The sequence below is a fragment of the Procambarus clarkii genome, chromosome 56, assembly GCF_040958095.1.
Source record: "Procambarus clarkii isolate CNS0578487 chromosome 56, FALCON_Pclarkii_2.0, whole genome shotgun sequence".
NCBI lineage: Eukaryota > Metazoa > Arthropoda > Malacostraca > Decapoda > Cambaridae > Procambarus > Procambarus clarkii.
In genome coordinates this window covers 21,711,250-21,736,432 of record NC_091205.1, presented here as the reverse complement: position 1 = coordinate 21,736,432, position 25,183 = coordinate 21,711,250, and the positions used below count along the sequence as shown (strand labels likewise).

General features: G+C 49.4%; 1 protein-coding gene across 7 annotated transcripts in view; it reads right to left on the bottom strand.

Annotated features, from left to right (window-relative positions):
- Socs16D (Suppressor of Cytokine Signaling at 16D) overlaps window positions 1-25,183 on the bottom strand; it is a 116,221-nt gene that overhangs the window by 13,875 nt on the left and 77,163 nt on the right. For 6 of the 7 annotated variants that reach the window (XM_069305854.1, XM_069305856.1, XM_045762825.2 and 3 more), the window contains exon 2: window positions 901-949. Coding sequence is in view for 2 of the 7 variants with exons in the window: in XM_069305853.1 (XP_069161954.1) it covers window positions 901-949 (49 nt within the window). In the remaining 5 variants the exon portion in view is untranslated. Of the gene's footprint in view, window positions 1-900; window positions 950-8,374; window positions 8,933-25,183 lie in introns of those variants that run through there. The other variant, XM_045762824.2, reaches the window with a different exon arrangement.

Below are 25,183 nucleotides of genomic sequence, written 5' to 3'. Positions count from 1 at the left end.
CCATTTACTTAAAAATGTAAGCTAGCTTAAGCAATATTATACATGATTGTTAAAAAAAATTAATTGTTAAATAAATTACTGTATGCTGACTATTCACCCAAGGAATACGAGCATTGTAATTCATAAAAAAGTAATTACATTCCCTAATAAAGTAAGTTGGGAAATATCAGTGAGAAACACTGGCAGAATAATGCTGACAGATATGCCATACTGACAAGTCCAAAAAATCTTTGAGAAACATGGACAAAAGATCCCACAGAGAGCTATATACATCCTATGTGAGATATGTTCCTGAGCATGGTATAGAACCCTTGCCTAAAGAAGCTGGTAAAAATACAAAAAGATACAAGACTCATGCCGGAGGAAAGCAGCAACACAGTCACATGATTTACAATGCATATGATTGTAGAAGGAATTGACCAAGTAGATAGAGAACCGATGTTCAAAGTGCAGATAAGCAGAATAAGGAGGGAGGGAGGGAGGGAGGGGGGGGGGAATGTGTGGAAACTAAGAAAGCAATGAATAATAGAAATGTTAGAAGGAAATTTTTAAATTTAAGTCATAGATGCTAGTAACGGACAATACCCTGTATTGTATGAGGAAATTGTCGAGACACAGTTTCAAATGATTTATAATAAGAAAATGAGTGAAAAGTGTGTCTGCAAAAATAACTAGGTGAATACATACACATGGACACAAACACAGAGGCATGGACACATACATGTCGTCTCCCAGAGGCATGGACACATACATATAGTCTAACAGAGGCATAGACACATACATGTAGTCTACCACAGACATGGACACAACTGCCCATGATAAATTAAATAACTCAAAATGAAAACGAAGTGTAGTAACATTTTCAATAACTAGAAAAAAACAAAAAAATTGTTTACTTACAAGTTTGGAAGTTGGTGCAGTCTGCTACATGTTACATTCTCATCAAGTCCTGAAACAGTAAGAGACATGAGCGAGGAATCAAACTGTCAAAGGGTGGAAGCTGTTTGTAACTATATTACAAATGGCATCATTGTTTTTGGCCTAGGTTCAAGGCGTGCCTTGTCTTTGACCTAGGACAAACAAAAAATTAAATTATGTCTTCTCCCTTGCTCCATAATAATCTTGTCAAGCATGTCCCTCTGTCTCTGGTCCAGTAGAAGCATGTCCCCCTTGTCTCTGGTCCAGTAGAAGCATGTCCCCCTTGTCTCTGGTCCAGTAGAAGCATGTCCCCCTTGTCTCTGGTCCAGTAGAAGCATGTCCCCCTTGTCTCTGGTCCAGTAGAAGCATGTCCCCCTTGTCTCTGGTCCAGTAGAAGCATGTCCCCCTTGTCTCTGGTCCAGTAGAAGCATGACCCCCTTGTCTCTGGTCCAGTAGAAGCATGTCCCCCTTGTCTCTGGTCCAGTAGAAGCATGTCCCCCTTGTCTCTGGTCCAGTAGAAGAATGTCCCCCTTGTCTCTGGTCCAGTAGAAGCATGTCCCCCTTGTCTCTGGTCCAGTAGAAGCATGTCCCCCTTGTCTCTGGTCCAGTAGAAGCATGTCCCCCTTGTCTCTGGTCCAGTAGAAGCATGTCCCCCTTGTCTCTGGTCCAGTAGAAGCATGTCCCCCTGTCACTGGTCCAGTAGATGCATGTCCCCCTTGTCTCTGGTCCAGTAGATGCATGTCCCCTTGTCTCTGGTCCAGTAGAAGCATGTCCCCCTTGTCTCTGGTCCAGTAGAAGCATGTCCCCCTTGTCTCTGGTCCAGTAGAAGCATGTCCCCCTGTCACTGGTCCAGTAGATGCATGTCCCCCTTGTCTCTGGTCCAGTAGATGCATGTCCCCCTTGTCTCTGGTCCAGTAGATGCATGTCCCCTTGTCTCTGGTCCAGTAGATGCATGTCCCCCTTGTCTCTGGTCCAGTAGAAGCATGTCCCCCTGTAACTGGTCCAGTAGAAGCATGTCCCCCTTGTCTCTGGTCCAGTAGAAGCATGTCCCCCCTGTTACTGGTCCAGTAGAAGCATGTCCCCCTGTCACTGGTCCAGTAGAAGCATGTCCCCCCTGTCACTGGTCCAGTAGAAGCATGTCCCCCCTGTCTCTGGTCCAGTAGAAGCATGTCCCCCCTGTCTCTGGTCCAGTAGAAGCATGTCCCCCTTGTCTCTGGTCCAATAGAAGCATGTCCCCCTTGTCTCTGGTCCAGTAGAAGCATGTCCCCCCTGTCTCTGGTCCAGTAGATGCATGTCCCCCCTGTCTCTGGTCCAGTAGAAGCATGTCCCCTTGTCTCTGGTCCAATAGAAGCATGTCCCCCTTGTCACTGGTCCAATAGAAGCATGTCCCCCCTGTCACTGGTCCAGTAGATGCATGTCCCCCTTGTCTCTGGTCCAGTAGAAGCATGTCCCCCTTGTCACTGGTCCAGTAGAAGCATGTCCCCCCCTGTCTCTGGTCCAGTAGATGCATGTCCCCTTGTCACTGGTCCAGTAGAAGCATGTCCCCCTTGTCACTGGTCCAGTAGAAGCATGTCCCCCCCTGTCTCTGGTCCAGTAGAAGCATGTCCCCTTGTCACTGGTCCAGTAGAAGCATGTCCCCCTTGTCTCTGGTCCAGTAGAAGCATGTCCCCTTGTCACTAGTCCAGTAGAAGCATGTCCCCCTTGTCTCTGGTCCAGTAGAAGCATGTCCCCCTGTCTCTGGTCCAGTTGAAGCATGTCCCCTAGTCCAGGTCCAGCACAAGCCTGTACTCACACTAGTTGTGCTTGCGAGGGTTGAGCCCCAGCTCTTTGGTCCCACCTCTCAACCGCCAATCAACTGGTGTACAGGTTCCTTAGCATAATGACCTCTACCATATCTACATTTGAGACTTTGAACGGAGTTTGGCTCCATCACAACACTTTCTAATGCTTTCCATTTGTTAACTACTCTGAGACTGAAAGAACGTCTACCTATTGTCTCTGTGGCTCATATGAGTACTAAGTTTATACCTATGTCTTCTTGGTTGTTTCTTCTGTCTTCCAGGGCATTGAGGGTTGGTTTCAGTAGCCTTTCCATATAGCTGATACCTCTCTCGGTTCTGGGACTAGTCTGGTGGCATACCTCCTAATCTTCTCTAACTTTGTCTTGTGTTTAACTATGTATGAACTCGAGGCTGGTGCTGCATACTCTGGGATTGGGTTGACATATGTTGTATACAAGGTTTTGAATGATTCCTTTCACAAGTTTCTAATAGCAGTTCTTATGTTGGCCATCCTAGTCCATGCTGCTGCTGATATTATTTTGATGTGGGCTTCTTGGGACCAGTTTGGTGTGATATTAACCCCCAGATCTTTCTACCTGATTCTTGAAGGATTTCATCTCTCAGATGGTAAATTGCATTCGGCCTCCTGCTCTCTTCACCTATTTTCATTACTTTATACTTAATAGTGTTGAACTCTAGTCACTATTTGCCGGACCGTTTCCTCAGTGTGTCCAAGTCATCTTGTAGTCTTTTTCTATCTTCCTCTGTACCTGGCCATAGATTTCTATTAAGCCTGTAAGGCACAATTTACCATCCCTAAAGCCATACTGGTGGTGTGTTACAAAACAACAACTCTCCAAATGTGAGCTTTTTACTCGTGATCTTCTCCATCACCTTGCATTTTATACAAGTTAGGGAAACTGGCCTGTACAGTAGTTCAATGCCTCCTGCTTGTCACCCTTTTCGTATACTGGGACTACATTAGCAGTGACCCAACGTCCCACTCGGTCTCTAGTTTTCAGTGACCTATTATACATAATAGAGAGTGGCACACACAGTGCTTCTGCACCCTCTTTAAGTATCTATAGTGAGATTCTGTCATGCACAACAGCCTTTGTCACATCCAGGTCCAGCAGATTCTTTTTGACTATATCTCTGGTACTCAAATTCTTCCAAGGTTTACCAACAACTCTCTCAGTATAGGGACTTCTCCTTGCTCTATTGTGAACACCTCCTGGAATCCTGTGTCGAGTTCCTCACACACGTCCTTGTCATTCTCTGTGTACCTGTTCTTCCCTTTTCTCAGTTTCATCACTTCTTCCTTCAAGGGAGCCGGTCGGCCGAGCAGACAGCACGCTGGACTTGTGATCCTGTGGTCCTGGGTTCGATCCCAGGCGCCGGCGAGAAACAATGGGCAGAGTTTCTTTCACCCTATGCCCCTGTTACCTAGCAGTAAAATAGGTACTGTACCTGGGTGTTAGTCAGCTGTCACGGGCTGCTTCCTGGGGGTGGAGGCCTGGTCGAGGACCGGGCCGCGGGGACACTAAAGCCCCGAAATCATCTCAAGATAACCTTCAATGTTGTTTTCCTCCTGATTTCCTTACTGTCTTTCCACTTTCTCTCCTCAAACTTTAGTAGTCATCCCTAGCCCTCTGGTATCTCCCTGTGCTCTCTGGTGTTGTTATTTCTGTAGTTTCTTCAAGTTCTTGTACTTAATTCCTTTGCTTCTTTACATGCCTGATTGTACCATGGATTCCTCCGTTGCATTTCATTCTTCTCCTTTGGGGCCGGGATAAAGTTATCTACCGCCTTCTGGAACTTCTTGGTGATGTAGTCCATTACATCTTTGACAGTCTTTTCTCCGAGTTCTGCTTCCCAGTATTCTGTTTCATAGTATTCCCATTAGGTATTTCCTCATCTCATCATAATTTCTCCTTCGGTAAGCCAGCCCTTTTCTTTCTGGTCCCATCCTTGGATAGGTTATTCCTACCTCCACCACATACTCAAATGTCAGTAAACTGTGGTCGCTCATTCCCACTGGGGCTTCTAATTTGACTTCCCTTATGTCTCATTCGTTTCTGGTGAATATCAGGACAAGTCTAGCCATTGTCCCTCATTCTTGTGGGTCCTTGACATGTTGGCACAAAGTTCCTTATTGCCACGTCCAATAGTTTAGCTCTCCATGTATCTTCACCTCCATGTGGTTCTCTGTTCTCCCATCTACCTTTTTGTAGTTGAAGTCTTCCATGATAGAAGTTTGGATCAATTCCTGCAGGCGACCAAAGCTGCTCTCTTTATTATATGAATGGTTGCCATGCTGCTTCCATCATACTCCCTGTCTGGGTCTTCTGCCATTTAATGTAGGGTTATAAATTATTGTTACTACTAATATCTTAGGTCCCATCCCCTATTGTTGTGTTCATTTATCTCTGATCCAGTCTAAACCTGTGAAGCATGTCCCCCCTTGTTTCTGGTCCAGTATAAACCTGTCAAGTATGTATCCTTTGCCTCTGGTCCCATATAAACCTGTCAAATTCGTGTCAGCCTTTGTATATGGTACAAAATGCAGCATGAAAATTATCCCATTGGAAGACTGAAAACTAGCAGCCAATAATAATAATTTCGTTTCGACTGGGAGACGAAAAATAATATGATGTTTAACAGTGACAAGTTCCAGGTACCTAAATATTGTGGAAATGATTAACTTAAACTATTAGGTACAAGACACAATCAGATCTACTCACACAGGGAAAACAACACGCAAACGATCTGGGAATTATGATATCTAACAAACTGACATTTAGTGAACATGACCTAGCAAATATAGCATCAGTATGGAAAATGACAAGTTGGATTATGAGAACGTTCAAATCCAAGGATCTCAGTGTAATCCTAATATTATTTTAAAATCACTGGTTATGTCCCGTCTTGAGTACTGCTCAGTACTCCCTCCCCCCTTTCGGAGCAGGAGGGATTTCTGAAATAAGAGGGAATACAAAGAACATATACGGCACGCGTAGACACAATAAAGCGCCTAAATGACTGGAATCGTCGCAACGCTCCCAAAATGTACTCTCTGGAAAGGAGACGAACTTTAAGACCAGGTCCCAAATTTGCACAGTAGAATAACAATATATTGGAGTAAAAGATACGGAAGGAAATCCAGAATAGAATCGAATCAGTGAGCAGAGGTGCCACAGGCACAGTCAGAGAACTGTCTGAACATCAGAGGTCCACGGCTGTTCAGCACCCTCCCAACAAGAACTAGAAATATTGCCCGGAACACAGGTGGATGTTTCCTTATCTTGAGGTTATCTTGAGATGATTTCGGGGCTTTAGTGTCCCCGCGGCCCGGTCCTCGACCCCCAGGAAGCAGCCCGTGACAGCTGACTAACACCCAGGTACCTATTTTACTGCTGGTAACAGGGGCATAGGGTGAAAGAAACTCTGCCCATTGTTTCTCGCCGGCGTCCGGGATCAAACCCGGGACCACATGATCACAAGCCCAGTGTGCTGTCCGCTCGGCCGACCGGCTCCCAGAAAGAAACATTTAGATAGGATCCTGCAAGGCGTGCCGAACCAACCGGGTTGTAGTGATACGTGGACCTGCGGGCCCCTACAAGAAGCTGTCTGATGGATCAAGTAATTACAAGTGGGGCCTGGCTCCAGGTGAGGGAGGTGGGGAGGCGGGGAAGAGAGGTGGGGGGGGGGGGAGCGTGGAGAGAGATGGGAGGGAGGGAGAGAGAGGGGGGAGGGAGGGGGAGGGAGGGAGAGATGGGAGGGAGGGAGAGATGGGAGGGAGGGAGGGAGGGAGGGAGGGAGGGAGAGGGAGGGAGGGAGGGAGGGAGGGAGGGAGGGAGAGGGAGGGAGGGAGAGGGAGGGAGGGAGGGAGAGGGAGGGAGGGAGGGAGAGGGAGGGAGGGAGGGAGAGGGAGGGAGGGAGGGAGAGGGAGGGAGGGAGGGAGGGAGGGAGAGGGAGGGAGGGAGGGAGAGGGAGGGAGGGAGGGAGAGGGAGGGAGGGAGGGAGAGGGAGGGAGGGAGGGAGAGGGAGGGAGGGAGGGAGGGAGGGAGAGGGAGGGAGGGAGGGAGAGGGAGGGAGGGAGGGAGGGAGGGAGGGAGAGGGAGGGAGGGAGGGAGGGAGGGAGGGAGAGGGAGGGAGGGAGGGAGAGGGAGGGAGGGAGGGAGGGGAGGGAGGGAGGGAGGGAGGGAGGGAGGGAGGGAGGGAGGGAGGGAGGGAGAGGGAGGGAGGGAGGGAGGGAGAGGGAGGGAGGGAGAGGGAGGGAGGGAGAGGGAGGGAGGGAGGGAGAGGGAGGGAGGGAGGGAGGGAGGGAGGGAGGGAGGGAGGGAGGGAGGGAGGGAGGGAGGGAGAGAGGGAGGGAGGGAGGGAGAGAGTTAGGGAGAGAGGGAGAGAGGGAGGGAGGGAGAGGAGGCAGAGGAGGGAGGGAGGGAGGGAGAGGAGGGAAGGGAGGGAGTGAGAGGAGGGATGGGAGAGGAGGCAGAGGAGGGAGGGAGGGAGTGAGAGGAGGGAGGGAGTGAGAGGAGGGAGGGAGGGAGGAAGGGAGGGAGAGGAGGGAGAGGAGAGAGTGAGAGAGAGAGAGAGACGGGGAGGGAGGGAAGGAGAGGAGAGAGTGAGAGAGAGAGAGACGGGGAGGGAGGGAAGGAGAGGAGAGAGTGAGAGAGAGAGAGACGGGGAGGGAGGGAGGGAAGGAGAGGAGAGAGTGAGAGACAGAGAGACGGGGAGGGAGGGAAGGAGAGAGAGTAGAGTGGAGGAGCGGAGAGAGAAGGGAGGGGGGAAGGCGAGAGTATCGAGGAGGGAGGGAGGGAGGGGATGCCAAAGTTTAATGTCTGTTAAGGAAGTAGTTACGTAAACATGCAGCATTTCCCTGCCAAAGGAACACTAAACACTCACTCACCAAATCAAGTGCAAGTCTTCAGAAATTGATTACCTGTGCGGAGAGCTCTGTTCAACCTTTCCCAGACATCAACACTGAACACATGAAATTCATTCGTGAACATGTATGTATGTATATATATACACACATGAACAGTATGCGTGTGTAAGCTGATTAAGTCTTTGTCTGCGTATCTACACATACAAATCGATCCGTTACGGAAGCACCAAGAAATGTTCAATCCTCTCCCCCCCCCATTCGGAACCACGTTCTCTAGAACAACTCCCGCATCAAAATTCATGAACAAATACATATTACAAGGATTACTTGAATCAAATCAAATCAAATCAACATAAGTCGTCAGCTAAACCGACATAACTGCCAGACTGGAGCAGTCATGTGTTGATTGTTCCGACACACGTGTAAAAAAATGAATACAATCAAGTCGCTGCACAAAATTACACAATGGGTGTTGCCCCCCCCCCCCTTCCCCCCTCAGAGACTGTCTGTTCTGTGTGAAAATGACGTTTTTTTTGCTATATTATTTAGTATTCAAGTAAGTTATCTTGTGTTTTGTCGTATAAGGAATTCCCTTTTGCCAACTGGTCTTCGAGGCCCCTCTAAGCACCAACACGGAAGTTCTCCCACACTAACGAAGCGGACGTCAGGGAACAACGGCGGCTTGGTGTGACCACTGGGACTCGGCCTGCCAGCCACAAACACTCAAGAACACAAAACATGCGGTTGGCCAGCATCAGGCCCCCTACACCGGCCCCATACTCACTTGGACAGAGCCGTCCTAGGTTTGTGGTCCAGTGGATGCACGTATGACCCGTATAGTTCATGGTGGCGTGGGCGTGGTGCAGACGTCAGTGTGGGGGGAGTGTGTAGGCCTGGCCTGGTGCACGGCGCCGCTCCCGGGGCGCTCTCGCCACCCCTAAGGCAGCCACGATCTCGGTGGCGCCGGCTCTCCTTGGCTTCCACCACGGTCCACCCGCACTATACACACGTGCACAACGGTGTCCAGTTGAATCCAACACTGGCTGCCACACTTTATGACACTGTGTCAATATTATGGTGTGTTTCACGTCCCGTGCCATCCCCGGGCGGCGGTGCGTTGCCGCGTATCAGTGGCCACACCAGTTGACACAACACTGCCACTTTACATTCACGGAGCTTAAAGGTGAGTAGTGGAGCGGGCGTCACATGGAGCATCTAGTGCGTGGTGGGCTCCTGTGTGGCGGGGCGTGGGCGTATGGGCGTGTGGGTAGGCAAGAGGTGGAGAGTAACAGTGGAGGCAACAAGGCCAGCTGTGTGGGGGCGAGGAGTAGCGGCTGTGTGTAGAGTACGCGCGGGGGAGGGGCGGCGGGGGGAGCCAACGCGCGTAGTAAGACACCCGTCCGAATCCTTGCACTCGCATAATTGGCTAAATTATCTCCAAGTTGGAGACGGGGGTGTGCGCGCGAGCGCCCAGGCCCTCACCGCTACCTTTACCTACACAAACTTCTCTGCAGGGCTTCTGCCTCCCCGGCAGCAGATGCCGAAGTCGGTGGCGCTGTAGTCCACTCCCAGACACCCCATCCCCCAATTAACTTGAAACTCGGAGCAGCGTTCAACTATAGACTGTGGGACAGCTTCACGAAGAATAATAATCACGGCCGTCAGTATCACAAAAGTACTAGCCAAGTGGATATGTCCGCTGGGTATAGGAGGGACAGGTGGTGCAGGTCTGCTAGCCAGGTGGTGCAGGTCTGCTAGCCAGGTGGTGCAGGTCTGCTAGCCAGGTGGTGCAGGTCTCCTAGCCAGGTGGCGCAGGTCTCCTAGCCAGGTGGTGCAGGTCTGCTAGCCAGGTGGTAGTTGTGGTGGTAGTACAGGTCTGCTAGCCAGGTGGTGGTTGTGGTGGTAGTGCAGGTCTGCTAGCCAGGTGGTGTTGATCAGCTGGTGGGCTACCTGCCTCTCGCCCGCTCCCCCACCCCCACACACCGCCCAAACATCCCTAACTAAACGCTCCCCCCCCCCCACTACACTAGCCAAGAGGCAGTAATACAAAGTTACCTACCCGGCATGGAGCTTCAGTTTCACTTGCAAAACAGAAAGAAGGACGAGCGTGTGAAACCGTAGCCCGGGCCGGGGAGGCCGATCCGGATCTCGTGCAAATTCTGACGCAGTCGCAGACGCTTCGGGAGCAGGGTGCCACCCGACCTGAGCACTAAATCAATTTCATTTTCACCCTTTCCATAGCGCATCGCTTGTGTGCACTCACTTCCGTACAGCGGCGCCAGCATCAGCCTCCCAGCCCTCTCGACCCCCCTCGGGGCCAACCTGTCACCCTCGCCATAACAGACATTCGTGCGGAAATTGATTTCATATTCCGCTAAGATGAAGACAAGCGTAACAAAAGAAGACAGGGGGGGGGGGGAACTATAGAAGTAAGGGAATGGTGGGTGGTGGAGTGTGGGTGGGGTGGAGGGAGAGTGAGGTGGGGGGAGGGAGTGAGGAGGGGAAGGGGAGAGTTAGGAGGGGAAGGGGAGAGCAAGGAGGGGAGAGTGAGGGGGAAGAGGGAGGGAGCGTGTGGCGGCGGCGGAGTGAGTGTGTGAGTGAGTGGATGGATACAAAGGCTGGCCGCCCCGCCATTCATGCGCAGTGGGATCGATAATGCCGCGGGGAAAACACAGCCGTCCTCCACCCTTGCCCTTGCCACCACCTGGCCTGTCCTCACCTGGTCTGCCCTCACCTCACTGTCTGTGCTGGGTCACCCACGCCTTCACCACCTGACCTAGCTGCTCTCACCTACACCACCACCCGACCTGACCTCACCAATCCTATTTCTCATACACGCCCCGCTCCTGTGCCAGGTAAGTCCACTATGGGCTCACCATAGCCCGTGCTACTTGGAACTTTTTGTTCCCAGTAGCTGGAGCTTAATTAAACAACAACAATCATCTTCAGAAAGGCGTACATTACCGACTTTTGGAGAAAGTTCGACACCAATCATCCCAGAACGATTTCCACTCTTATTTCCAGGAACAGTTGAAGGCCACAGGACTAACAACACGACATGGCAGATCTCGTAGAAATTTTTTAAGAGAATAAACAATCTGGAGGATACTGACCCGGAACTGAAAAGGTCAAATGTGACACACGCAAGGAGCAACGGCTTTAAGGTCAACAAACCACAATGCAGGACAGAAAACAGGGGATACTCTTTCACCCACTGGGTTATAAACCCATGGAAACGCCTACCTGCCGAAGGTAGATGCCGAAACATTGTACATACAGATGGATAAAATCAGGGACAAATTTGACAAATTGTCGGCTTCCTGCCTTCGTCTCTTCGTCGAGCCCACTAGAAAGATGGTAGCCTTCAGGTAAGTTTAGAATGAATAGACTCAATTCTCTCAATGTTTGCTGATGACGCAAAAATTAACAAAATCATTAACAGAGGAAGACAGCAAGTGGCTACAAGATGATCTGGACAAACTGAAAGAATGGTCCATCAAATTGCTACTAGAGTTTAAAGTAAATTTAAAGTAATGAAACAAGGTGGTGGGAATCCTTCAGGAAACGGACATAGAAGATTCTAGGAGTTTATATCACATCGGGTCTGTTTCCAGAAGCCCACATCAAAGGGATACATCATCAGCGTCATACGCGAGGCTGGCCAACAAAAGAACCTTTAGAAATGTTTCCAAGGACTCGCTTAGAACCTTGTATGTCACATATGTGAGACCAATCAGGAATATGCGGTTCCAGAGTGGAATCCATACTTGTACCCAGTCAAGCTCATGAAGTTGGAGAAATTTCAAAGGTATGCCACCAAACTAGCCTCAGAACTAAGAGGTATGAGTTACGAGAAAAAGCTACATGAATTGAACCTCACGTCGCTGGAAGACAGAAGAGTTAGGGGAGACATGATTACCATTTTCAGGGGGAATTGATAGGTTAATAAAGACAGGTTATTTATCATGGGTGGCACTCGCACAAGGAGACAGGTGGAAACCGAGTACCCAAAATGAGCCACATACATTTTTAGAAACAATTTGTCAATGTCAGAATAGTTAACAAATGGAATTAGCATTAGGAAGTGATGTGGTGGAGGCAGACTCCATAAACAGTTTCAAACTGTCAATCAACTGTACACTAGTTGATTGACACTTGAGAGGCGGGACCAAGTAGCTGAACCTCAAGCACCGCAAGCACAACTAGGCGAGTACTGAACTGAATTAACCACCTAGGGCCAAATTCACGAAGCAGTTACGCAAGCACTTACGAACATGTACATTTGTCCTCGATCTTTGACGGCTTTGGTTACATTTATTAAACAGTTTACAAGCATGAAAACTTGCCAAATAGTAGTTAGTAACAGTTGATTGATTGACAGTTGAGAGGTGGGCCGAAAGAGCAGAGCTCAACCCCCCGCAAGCACAACTAGGTGAACACACACACACACACACACACACACACACACACACACACACACACACACACACACACACACACACACACACACACACACACACACACGCACGCGTGCGCGCACGTACGTACGTTCCAGCCATCCTCTCCCATAGTCGAGGAACCTTACTATTTAACAAACAAGTGACCACACAGGCTCGATTCACAACTTCAAAACAGAAAAACATGGAAACCGAGTAGCTGCTTTAACTAAGAATGTTCGGGAGGCGGGGATGGGGAGCTGTGGCTCAACCGTGCCGACACATCTAGGCAAGTATAAGCACCAATCCTGTGCATACGCTTACCACATTTCTAACCTGACCGGCAGAAGGACTCAGGCGGCCAGCAGAAGCAGCAGCAGCAGACAGGATTACAGTTCCTTAGCTTGCGCTCATAAGGCATTGTGTGTCCCAACCCACACCACTGCCCTCTATGTCCGTGCATGGACACGCCCGCACGCCCACGGTCCCCCGGCAAGTCCCCCCCCCCTCCAACGCACCAAGGTTACACCACCACAGATCAGCAACTGGTGCATGTGACCGGGGACGGGCAGCACTAGTACAGGCCAAGTACAACCTTGGTAATGACCAGGCTGACACTAGCCAGTTCGTCCACTTCTGCAGAGTTATATCTCTCTCTCCCTCTCTCTGAATGAGAGAATGAGAGAGAGAGAATATTAGGTTCGAAGTCAGTACATTAGATAGCCGACGGTTAGAAAGGCGGGGTCCAAGAGCTATCAGCTAGATTCCGCAGGCACAAGTAGTACAACACCCACCTGCCCGCCCGCCCAGGCACACCGCAGGCCAAGAAGCAAGCCAGCAGGTGACACAGGCGGCCGTAACGTAAACAGTTGTAAAACTACTCAAGTGGAGGCGCAGAGACCAACAACTACGACCGTGTGTAAGTCAGTACACACTGTGGGGGGACTGATCTATTCTCTTCAAACTTACAGATCACATTGTCCTGGGTTAAAGGTCAAGGTCTGGGTCATGTGCATCACACACACACGTGTACCACACACAGGCCACGGACGAGTGTGGGGAGTACGAGAGAGGAAGAGGAGGAAGATGTGGAGGAAGGAGGAAGATGTGGAGGAAGGAGGAAGATGTGGAGGAAGGAGGAAGATGTGGAGGAAGGAGGAAGATGTGGAGAAAGAAGGAAGATGTGGAGAAAGAAGGAAGATGTGGAGAAAGAAGGAAGATGTGGAGAAAGAAGGAAGATGTGGAGAAAGAAGGAAGATGTGGAGAAAGAAGGAAGATGTGGAGAAAGAAGGAAGATGTGGAGAAAGAAGGAAGATGTGGAGAAAGAAGGAAGATGTGGAGGAAGAAGGAAGATGTGGAGGAAGAAGGAAGATGTGGAGGAAGAAGGAAGATGTGGAGGAAGGAGAATGATGTGGAGGAAGAAGGAAGATGTGGAGGAAGAAGGAAGATGTGGAGGAAGAAGGAAGATGTGGAGGAAGAAGGAAGATGTGGAGGAAGAAGGAAGATGTGGAGGAAGAAGGAAGATGTGGAGGAAGAAGGAAGATGTGGAGGAAGGAGAATGATGTGGAGGAAGGAGAATGATGTGGAGGAAGAAGGAAGATGTGGAGGAAGAAGGAAGATGTGGAGGAAGAAGGAAGATGTGGAGGAAGAAGGAAGATGTGGAGGAAGAAGGAAGATGTGGAGGAAGAAGGAAGATGTGGAGGAAGAAGGAAGATGTGGAGGAAGAAGGAAGATGTGGAGGAAGAAGAATGATGTGGAGGAAAGTGTTGAAATCTACAATTTAGACGTATTATCTAAACTCCAAATATTTAATCCTCACTGCAATAAGAACTAGCTAAAGTTCTCCAATTAGGCAAACTTGCCGTTCGACAAACTAGCACACTTCGAAGTAATCAGGTTCACACGACTCCTGCTTTCAATGTTGCTTGATATAATCCCTCGTTCTTCTCGTCCTCTCCCATACTTTGGTACAAATGGTCGAACTCTTAATGGCAGACTTTAAGAACACAAAAGAAGGGTTAAACTTACTGACACAAAATCTCTTCAGTCATGTTGAAGACTTCAATCACTCTACAGTTGGTCTTTTGTCATTTTAGAGAGTAATCGTCCTATAGTTTGCTGCTCTTCCAAAATAATCTTCCCTTGCTTCTACTCTACACAAGTACGTTTACTGAGACAATAAGATGCCTCAAGAGGATAGAGTAGCTTAGGGTGTTTCTACCCTCCTCTACTTCAGCTCCCTCGAGGGACTCTCAAATCCAGTGAGTAAAAAATTCACAAATCACAGTACACAAATCTACTCTACACAAACGCCCTCTTGTTGACTCGGCTCACACACACACACACACACACATGCCCAACATGCTCACACACACACACACACACACATGCCCAACATGCTCACACACACACACACACACACACACACACACACACACACACACACACACACACACACAGGACCAAAGAGCCAGAGCTCAACCCCCGCAAGCACAATTAGGTGAGCACATGCCCAACATGCTCACACACACAACACGAGTTTTGTGGAACTCATCCTATGCATGTAAATGTCAATAAAGATGGCATAATAATGAATACCAGAGACAAGATGTACTCTTGTCCCTAGGATGACTGGGGATATCACAGGGCTACTGTGACACCAACAACCTGCCTCCCTGGGCAGTACAAGCACACCGCTGCCCACCACCAACCTGCCTCCCTGGGCAGTACAAGCACACCGCTGCCCACCACCAACCTGCCTCCCTGGGCAGTACAAGCACACCGCTGCCCACCACCAACCTGCCTCCCTGGGCAGTACAAGCACACCGCTGCCCACCACCAACCTGCCTCCCTGGGCAGTACAAGCACACCGCTGCCCACCACCAACCTGCCTCCCTGGGCAGTACAAGCACACCGCTGCCCACCACCAACCTGCCTCCCTGGGCAGTACAAGCACACCGCTGCCCACCACCAACCAGTGGACAGCGAGGGAAAGGGTGGTGTGTCTCGCAGATGCCAGTGTGAATAATTGGCAGGCATTAATAATGAACAAGTATCACTTGGTGGCATCGATTAGAGCAACCGCAGGGCCAAGACGCGCTTGCGGCGGCGTAACGTTATCACCACCACCAACGTTCCAGGAACTGCTCCTGGATTGTATCTGGATGAGGTTCAGAGAGTTGTTCTACTCCCCAAGTCCGGCCCGGGGTCAGACTTGACTCGTGAAAGCTTGGTCCAACTGGCTGGTGCTTGTAGCGGCCCGCAGACCCTCATACACCCTCATACAGCACGGTTGGTCCGGCAATTCAAGAAAAAACTGAGCAGTTTTCAGCAAGAAGACTTCCACTTTTTTCCGGCAATATTTCTTATTCTTGCTGGGAAGATACCTCTGCTTCTTCACTCTTCGCAGTTCCTTCCATATCGTCCACTCCAGTATGTTATTTTACCGTACAAATTTGGGACCTGGCTCTCCAGTACCTTCCATTTATAAATTATTTGATACTTCTCTAGTCTCTAGTCTCTTTTCCTACAGAGTACAGAGCTTCGAGATGATCCCAATAGTTTAGGGGCTTTATCGTGTCTATGCGTGCCGTATATGTTGTGTGTATTCCCTCTATTTCAGCAATCTCTCCTGCTCTGAACGGGGAAGTGAATAAATGTTATTTTCTGCTGCCCAATCGAAAATTTATTAATAATCCGAGTGTAGGTTTTTAATATCGCCATCAGAAGTAATTTTCATGCTGATTTTCGTGTCATCTGCGAAAGATAACACGAAGCTGTGACTTGAATTTTTGTCTATATCCGATATGAGAAAAAAGAAATGCAGTGGAGCAGGGATTCTGCCCTGAGATATAGAGCTTTTAACTGTTCTTGGACACTATTTTATTTGGTTGACTGTTATTCTTTGGGGAAGAATATTCGGGTTGACAGAAAATGGAATAACCATCGCCCTACTTTCCCTGTTATTCCTACTGATCTCATTTTGTGAGCAATCGCTTCATGGTGACTTATCAAATACTTTTGCAAAGGCCGCGTATACCACATCAGTATCCCGTTTTTCTTCTAATGCAGTGAATTGATCACAGTGATCAAGTAGCTGAAAAAGGCACGATTTTCCCCGCTCTAAATCCACGTTGGCCTGGGTTATGGAGGTCACCACCTGGAGAAGACCATCACTGTCTCCTGGTGGTGGTGGTGCTTCCTGAGCCTCCTGGTGGTGGTGGTGGTGCTTCCTGGTCTTCCTGGTGGTGGTGGTGGTGGTGGTGGTGGTTCCTGATCCTCCTGGTGGTGGTAGTGGTGCTTCCTGGTCTTCCTGGTGGTGGTGGTGGTGGTGGTGGTGGTTCCTAATCTCCGCTCCCTTGTTGTCTACGCTAAGTGATGCCGCGTCCCATCTGGACTGTCACGCATGCCCCCCTCCCCTACCCTCTTGCCCCTCCAGGGGAAACGAGATAGGGGCGAGGATGGAGCGGAAGGGGGGGTTGTTGGGGCAGGGGGGTGCGTTCGTGCACACTGCCAACCCCTCCCCCAACACACACGTACGATAGAACGAACTTTTTCAGTGTCATGGTAGTTAACAGATGGAAAGCATTAGGCAGTGATGTGGTGGAGGCTGACTCCATACACAGTTTCCAATGTAGACATGATAGACCAATAAGCTCCGGAACCTGTACACCAGCAAATCATCAATCAGTTGACTGACAGTTGAGCGGCGGGACCAAAAAGCCGAAGCTCAACCCCCCGCAAGCACAACCAGGCGAGTTATACACATACACACACACACAGGCCATGAACACCTGGCAACAAGGCCGCCTAACTCTTGCCGTGTGGCCTAACATGACTCACAACTGGGGCGGTCCTCCCACTAGGCGCCGCTGACTGCCTGGGGACGCAGCTGCTGCCCTCTACCTTCGGAGAGCAATGCACCTGTCAATAATTGGCCATCCACGCTGAACTCTTGCCTCTTCCAGAAGGGATCATAATTATTGCAAACACTGCAGTAGACAGTGTCACTGTCTCCCGTTCCTCACTATTAACTTCAAAATTGCCTGCAAACAAACTGACGTGCTCGAGAGAGAGGAAAATCTCTTATGCCTTCACTACTTACCCGCTCTTCACACGGAGATAAACCTACGCACTTTCCTGTTCAATTAACTGGTATCCTTCCCTCTATCTATATCTACTAATCTCCTTCCCTCTATCTATATCTACTAATCTCCTTCCTACTATAACTACTCCTCTACCCTGTTTGTATCTATTCCCCTCCCCCCCCTACTTGTACCTCTTCCTCTCCCACTGTTGTGACAAGCAATTATCAAAAGAAGACACGAAGCCGTCAAGCAAGCACCGATAACTGATAACGTCCTTGACGGACATTAGGAAAGATCGATCGTCCTGAAAACCGGGACCTACCACAATGAGGTGCGCGACTAGGTGGGACAATGACGCTTAGACGGTAAAGGAACAGGGCGGTATTCCATTCAATGTCCGTGAGTCAATTGTTGTTATTTTAGTTTTAACAATTCTGAATAAAAAGTTCTAAGTATCACGGTCTATGGTGAGCCCGTAGTAGACTTACCTGGCCCAGAAGCGGGGCTGTATGTGCCGTGAGTCATGCTTTCACGGTCAATACGTAACCTAGCCAGAGGCACTACCCAGCGTCTATAACAGTGGTAGGAGAGAGGGCCAAGGGGATATGTTAATTTTGAGAAAGCGGATACAAGTCACACAAGACGATTCGCCAACGGATTTTGAACCCTACCTAACTTAATCTAACCCAACAGAGCGAAATACAGTCCAACTTAATCTAATACAGCTTAGCATAGCAATATACACGGTTTTAAACAGAAAACGAGCTTCGTCGAATCGTCTCGTGTCCGAAACGACCATGCCCCCACCCCAAACCAGCGGTCGCGGATTGAGTAATGAATAACTGGGTAGAAGTCTGAATAATGAATGCCTTTTTTGGGTATAGGACGTGTGGACATGTTGTTAAAGATTCGCTACCTGGAACAAAAAGTTCCAAGTAGCACGGGCTATGGTGAGCCCGTAGTGTGTGGACAGCCAGCTTCCTTAGCGACAGTATCCGAACATTCATTTGAAGAATATACGAATACATTTAGGCACGTCTCTGTATGGGTGCACGTCTCTAGTATGGGTGCTGTATGGCTGGCCAGGTGAAGAGTTAGATAAGACAATACGTGGGACATGTGTATATGTTGAATCCTCTAAAGCTTCCGCATTTAGAAGCTTACAGCGACTTGAATGACCTAGTGCGACTGTAAGCTAATGGTAAGTAGTAGTCTCATAAGTCGAGACACAATGTAGAGGTTGTCCAGAGGGGATGCCAGAGGGGATGTCACGCACATGAGCAAGGGGAATGTGTTGCCAGGACGACGATGGGGAAGCCAATACTGATCTGGATCTAGACGGAAGTCGACAAGCGAGCCATGTTGCAAGATATGATCGATCTTGCTATTATTGTTATCACACCATGACTTGCCATGGTGACAACCTCTTGATAAACATTACTTTCTGCAGACGACGAGTCACAATAACGTGGCTGAAGAAATGATGACCAAACCACAACTTAGAAGATGAAGAAGCGACGACGTTTCGGTCCGTCCTGAACCTTACTCAAGTCGCGTGATGACGATGATCTTGGATTATCACACGACTGACAAAGGTAAACTTGCGAGAAGGTATGACCTTTTATGGGGTGATTAACACTGGACCGGCAATTTGAGAGCCAGGTTGATCTCCAGAGACTAGGGTTGTGCAAGGACACAGTCGGCGAGGCCGGTTAATCAAGTGGTTAGGATAATTAGGACCTCGGGTGGTGGTCGAGGCCATATGCAAATATAATATTTTGATTATCAAAGTGTTTGACTCATCCTATCAGTGTGTGTGTGTGTTCCCCTGGCAATAAGGCGGCCTTGAACAGCCACTGTCACTGATTCGTAACACTGACATACTGAATAAAGATGTAAACAAATGAGCGTATACTAAAATAGGTTTACAACACTTCACTCTATTTGCCTTAACCCCCCAACACGCCCAGGATTCACCAACCTCCGAAGAAACTATGTAGCCCTTTGGGCAAGCTGCATCATTCACACTTACAAGCCAAGAGTTATAGGACACCGAGTATCTTACACTGTCACTTTCTGACCCGGTAAAACATTTGTATTCAAACAGAGTGAGGGCACTAATTGAGTGAGCACCCAAGCTGAGTGAGTTTAACTCGACCGTGTGACGTGCGAGTTGAGATGCTGGTACGGGGTGGAGAGGGGGGAGGGGGAGAAAGAAAAAGAGCGAGAGTTTTACTAACGTGAACTTGTAGCATCTAAACACAGCTCCCATAATATGATTTTCATTCTTACTGAACCTCGTGTGTGTGTGCTGGCATGCGTGCAGGTGGTCAATGAAGCCAGCAGAAGCCCCTATGAATTAGCGGGTGTGGCGGGGCTCATGGGGTCCCTTCCCCACTAGGCAAGTGGCTCAGGGCCTGGAGGAGCTTTCCCGCGCTCAGCGCCCGTTGTCACTCCCCTTCGGCACCCGGTGTCACTCCACACTCCCGCTGCTCTAGTTATCACCCACTAACGCTGCCGTAGTCACTACCCACTAACGCTGCCGTAGTCACTACCCACTAACGCTGCCCTAGTCACTACCCACTAACGCTGCCCTAGTTACCACCCACTAACGCTGCCCTAGTCACTACCCACTAACGCTGCCCTAGTCACTACCCACTAACGCTGCCCTAGTTACCACCCACTAACGCTGCCCTAGTCACTACCCACTAACGCTGCCGTAGTCACTACCCACTAACGCTGCCCTAGTCACTACCCACTAACGCTGCCCTAGTTACCACCCACTAACGCTCCCGTAGTCACTACCCACTAACGCTGCCGTAGTCACTACCCACTAACGCTGCCGTAGTCACCACCCACTAAAGCTGCCCTAGTCACCACCCACTAACGCTGCCGTAGTCACTACCCACTAACGCTGCCCTAGTCACCACCCACTAACGCTGCCGTAGTCACTACCCACTAACGCTGCCCTAGTCACCACCCACTTGTCTTCTAGTAATCAACAAACATTCGCAAAGTGTCGAATCGTTGAGACTCTTCTCAACCAGCTATTGTAGAGTTCAATGGTCAGTTAATCCCGCCCAATCCCATCTAGTTAATTACAACCAGCCAATTACTGCCAGTCAGCTCTGTAACTAACCTTTCCAAACTATCCAAATCTGACCCATTTGCCCCTCTCACTATTTCCGATTTTCCCGCCAAAGCGACACACGGGGGCGCTAAGGCGCCAAGATTAAGATAAACAAAACACAAGCGTTCCGATCGTCCGCCCGGGGGAGGGGGGGGGGGGGAGGTTCTCTCTCTGCCTCCTCCCCTCTTTTCCTCCCGCACTCTCTCCTCTTCCCTCTCTCTCTCCATGCACATGTCTGGTGGGGGGAGGGGGGGGGGGAGGAAGGGAAGGAGCAGCAACAGGTGTCTCCTCAAGGTGGTCGGCACCCCTACCCCCCCCCCCCACACACCTTACGACTACTACGTCTTGCGCTCCCCCCCCCCCTTCCCCTTTGTCTCTCACATACGCATGCACCGCTCCTACTGGGACACGCACTCACGTATGCACGTCCGCGCGCGCACATGCTCAAAGCTCAACCCCCTGTCCCCCCGCAGGCACAACTAGGCGAGTGCACCAGCGGCTACGGAAGGCTACAGAGACTTGGTATAACGAGTGACTGCTAGAGTTTAACCCCGGTAAATGCCATGTACTCAGTCGCGTCCAAGCTGTTGGACGCGACTGCTGTTCTCAGCCTGCCATATGAATCACTACCTGGATGATATCCTTAGGGCTATTGTTACATTGAATGCATATTAACCTTTACGGTTATCTTGTGTCATAGATACTAAGCTGGCGTTCTGTACACACACACACACACACACACACACACACACACACACACACACACACACACACACACACGCGATGTGATGTGTGTGTACAAAGTCATCCCTTTGTGTGTATTTTATCTCAATAAACTTGCTTCAAATTCAATTTCAAATCAACGGGTCTGCTGCCGAAGGTGGTGACTGTGAGGATTCGCTCTGCACATGACTTGTGCCACTTCGCCCTGTTCAGACCTCTCGGACACGATGAATTCACGAGGTCAGTGGATTCATCGTCCTCTTATGGTCAGCCCGTCCTCAAAGGCCAAAGTCCATTCCATGTACCGGCCAATTCCCCTGTTTATTAATGAAAAACGGTTTACACACACGACTCACAGCTGATGACGTTCGAACACTTCCGGAACAAGTGCTTCGCTGACGATTTTTGTTCGAACCACAACGCTTTAAATGCTTCACTCATCTATTACAAATACAAATAATCGCCAACAGAATCTAAACACCTAACCAGTGCCTAAATATGCACACTATCCTAATATATAATAATATTAATTTAAATCTGAAAAAAGTTCTGTTTTAAACGAACAGAAATGTTAAAACTGATGAATGCGTCTTTAGGGTCGACCGCTGCATGGAATGGACTTGGTCCGTGGACGGGGTGTGTGCTCACGCTTGGATAGTTCACACCACACACACACACACACACACATACATCTACACTAAGCCTCTGTTTTTGGGTGTAATCCAACATGGTTGTCCTGTGTCCCGCACTCAACCCGAAGCCACCAGTGTGGCCATGACTGTGTCCCGCACTCAACCCGAAGCCACCAGTGTGGCCATGACTGTGTCCCGCACTCAACCCGAGGCCACCAGTGTGGCCATGAACGTCAACCACAGTAGGCGAGTTATGGTACGATGTATATAATATATATGATATATATAACATATTTTAAAAGATTTCTGCCTATTTTATATAAAGTCCTTTCCCCATTCGTGTCCCACACGCCTAAAGGTCTATTTTGATCCTTGACGGTTGGTTTGATCCACAGGTGTATCACCAATTACCACCTGCAGTGATAGTATTGATCTACAGGTGTAACACCAATCAATTGCCACCTGCATCGTATTTAGCCACTAATAATAATAATGTTTCCCCAAGTGAAATATCAATTTTACTCGTGAAACTGTCGACAATAATGCCTGTCATTGGGGTTCCATTATCAAACAATCACTTATAGATTGTATACACTTCTCTCAAGCCTCTTTTTTTGTACAAAGGTCTTGTTTATTTGCAGACATTAAACAACCGATAGCATCAGCAGATCGGATTCTTCATCCTTCAGTCAGTTGGCAGGCGATATACAGCAGACTTGCCAGCAGACAATGTCTGCCTTTAACTTGGCTTCGATAACCGACTTGCAACTGTTGAAATCGCTGAAGCACTTGTCCTAAAATATATCGCAGAATACTATAGTATACAGGAACATATAGTATAACCTCGTTAATTCATCCATCATAAAATACAAAACGCTGATCGATATTATTTTCCGTCTAAAAAAAAAAAAACCGAGTTCAAGTCAAACTTGGTGACAGATTTGATGAATACTTTCATCAGATTTGATGAAAGTATTCATCAAATCAATATGATGAATAAACTGCTGGAGACATACTGCTGCTACAAGGGGCCTCGTAGCCTGGTGGATAGCGCGCAGGACTCGTAATTCTGTGGCGCGGGTTCGATTCCCGCACGAGGCAGAAACAAATGGGCAAAGTTTCTTTCACCCTAAATGCCCCTGTTACCTAGCAGTAAATAGGTACCTGGGAGTTAGTCAGCTGTCACGGGCTGCTTCCTGGGGGTGGAGGCCTGGTCGAGGACCGGGCCGCGGGGACACTAAAGCCCCGAAATCATCTCAAGATAACCTCAAGATAACGACATTGTTGGTCTTCTAATGGTCAACACTGACTGAACCGAAGGAGCACCGAGAATTAAGAACAGGTCACGAAAGTTGTAGAGTGAACGGTATGGAAGAAAATGCAGAATAGAACCAGTGAAGAGCAGGGGTGCCATAGGCACAATCAGCGAACACTGTATAAACATCAGAGGTCCACGGTTGTTTAACACCCTCCCCGCGAGCATAAGAAATATTGCCGGAACAACCGTGGACGTCTTCAAGAGGAAGCTAGATTGCTTCCTGCAAGGAGTACCGGACCAACCGGGCTGTGGTGGGTATGTGGCCCTGCGGGCTGTTGCTGCAAGCAACAGCCTAGTGGACCAAACTCTCACAAGTCGAGCCTGGCCTCGGGTCGGGCTTGGGGAGTAGAAGAACTCACCGATCCTGGCCTCGGGTCGGGCTTGGGGAGTAGAAGAACTCCCCGATCCTGGCCTCGGGTCGGGCTTGGGGAGTAGAAGAACTCCCCGATCCTGGCCTCGGGTCGGGCTTGGGGAGTAGAAGAACTCCCCGATCCTGGCCTCGGGTCGGGCTTGGGAAGTAGAAGAACTCCCCGATCCTGGCCTCGGGTCGGGCTTGGGGAGTAGAAGAACTCCCCGATCCTGGCCTCGGGTCGGGCTTGGGGAGTAGAAGAACTCCCCGATCCTGGCCTCGGGTCGGGCTTGGGGAGTAGAAGAACTCCCCGATCCTGGCCTCGGGTCGGGCTTGGTGAGTAGAAGAACTCACCGATCCTAGCCTCGGGTCGGGCTTGGGGAGTAGAACAACTCCCAGAACCCCATCAACCAGGTAAAGCTTGAGCAGCCTGTCGTAACGAGCGAACCAACTGCGCTTACGGTCCCCTGGAGCCTTGGTTAGTGGTGAAGAGACTGCTGCCGAGGGAAGGAAGGCCTGGGCGTGTCGGCCTTAGCCCCGTCGCCAGGCCTACCACACAGGCCCTCATTACCGCCAGGTTAAGCCAAGACTGCTAGAATTTTTGTCAAAAGAAATGTCAGAGTGTTACTCATTCATAAAAGAAAAGGATTAGGATGTGTGGATTAATGAGGATTAAAGCTGACGAAGAGAAAGGTGGAGGCCGACATCCAGAGGAGCCTGGAAGAGAAAAAAAGGAAGAAAAAAAGGAACAGCACAGGAGTCCAGCGAGGGTCGGCAATGTCTGACACTCGTCCAAAAACTGGCTCGTCAACCAGCCGGTCTATCGAGCGCTCCCAACGTCAGTAAACCGATGGGCTAAATTGCCAGAACCTAACCTATCCGAGGACCCACGAACAGAAAACGAGGCATCACAGCAATTTTGGCGAGTCGCTATGATTCTTAGTACATCATTTTTTGACCCAAGAGGATTTATACGTCAAAAATTTATCAATACGTGTATTGTTAGAGAGGATGGGTTGCGTGAACACAGCCACACACCCGCCCCCATCACTCCCCTAACACCATCTACTCCAACGCCCACACCCGCCCATATTTAGTCCCCCCCAACACCATCCCCCCCCCTCCCCAGCTCTTCCTTCCGTGTCGGTGTGTTGTGGTGATGGCTAAACATAGCAACATGCCCCGGGGCCCGCAGGATAATCGCAGCGGTCTAAATGTTCATCTTCCACCATTCCAAATGATGCCTATTTTTAACCCACTGACCGCCGCAAAGGTCTTGTCGGCCGGTGGTGCTTGGCCGCCATCACACGATTACCATCACGCACACACACACGCACACACACACACACACACACACACACACACACACACACACACACACACACACACGCACACGCACACGCACACACACACGCACACGCACACGCACACACACACACACACACACGCACACACACACGCACACACACACACACACACACACAATCTGGATTGCTGGGACCAATCCTCTTTCTAATTTACGTAAATGATATGTTTACAGGAGTGGAATCATACATGTCGATGTTTGCAGATGACGCAAAATTAATGAGAAGAGTTGTGACAGACGAGGATTGTAGGATCCTCCAAGAGGACTTAAACAGGCTGCAGAGATGGTCAGAGAAATGGCTACTGGAGTTTAACACCAGTAAATGTAAAGTTATGGAAATGGGATCAGGTGACAGGAGACCAAAGGGACAGTACACAATGAAGGGGAACAGCCTACCTGTAACGATTCGAGAAAGAGACCTGGGAGTGGATGTGACACCTAATCTAACTCCTGAGGCACATATAAGTAGGATAACGACAGCAGCGTACTCTACACTGGCGAAAATTAGAACTTCATTCAGAAACCTAAATGAGGAAGCTTTTAGGGCGCTTT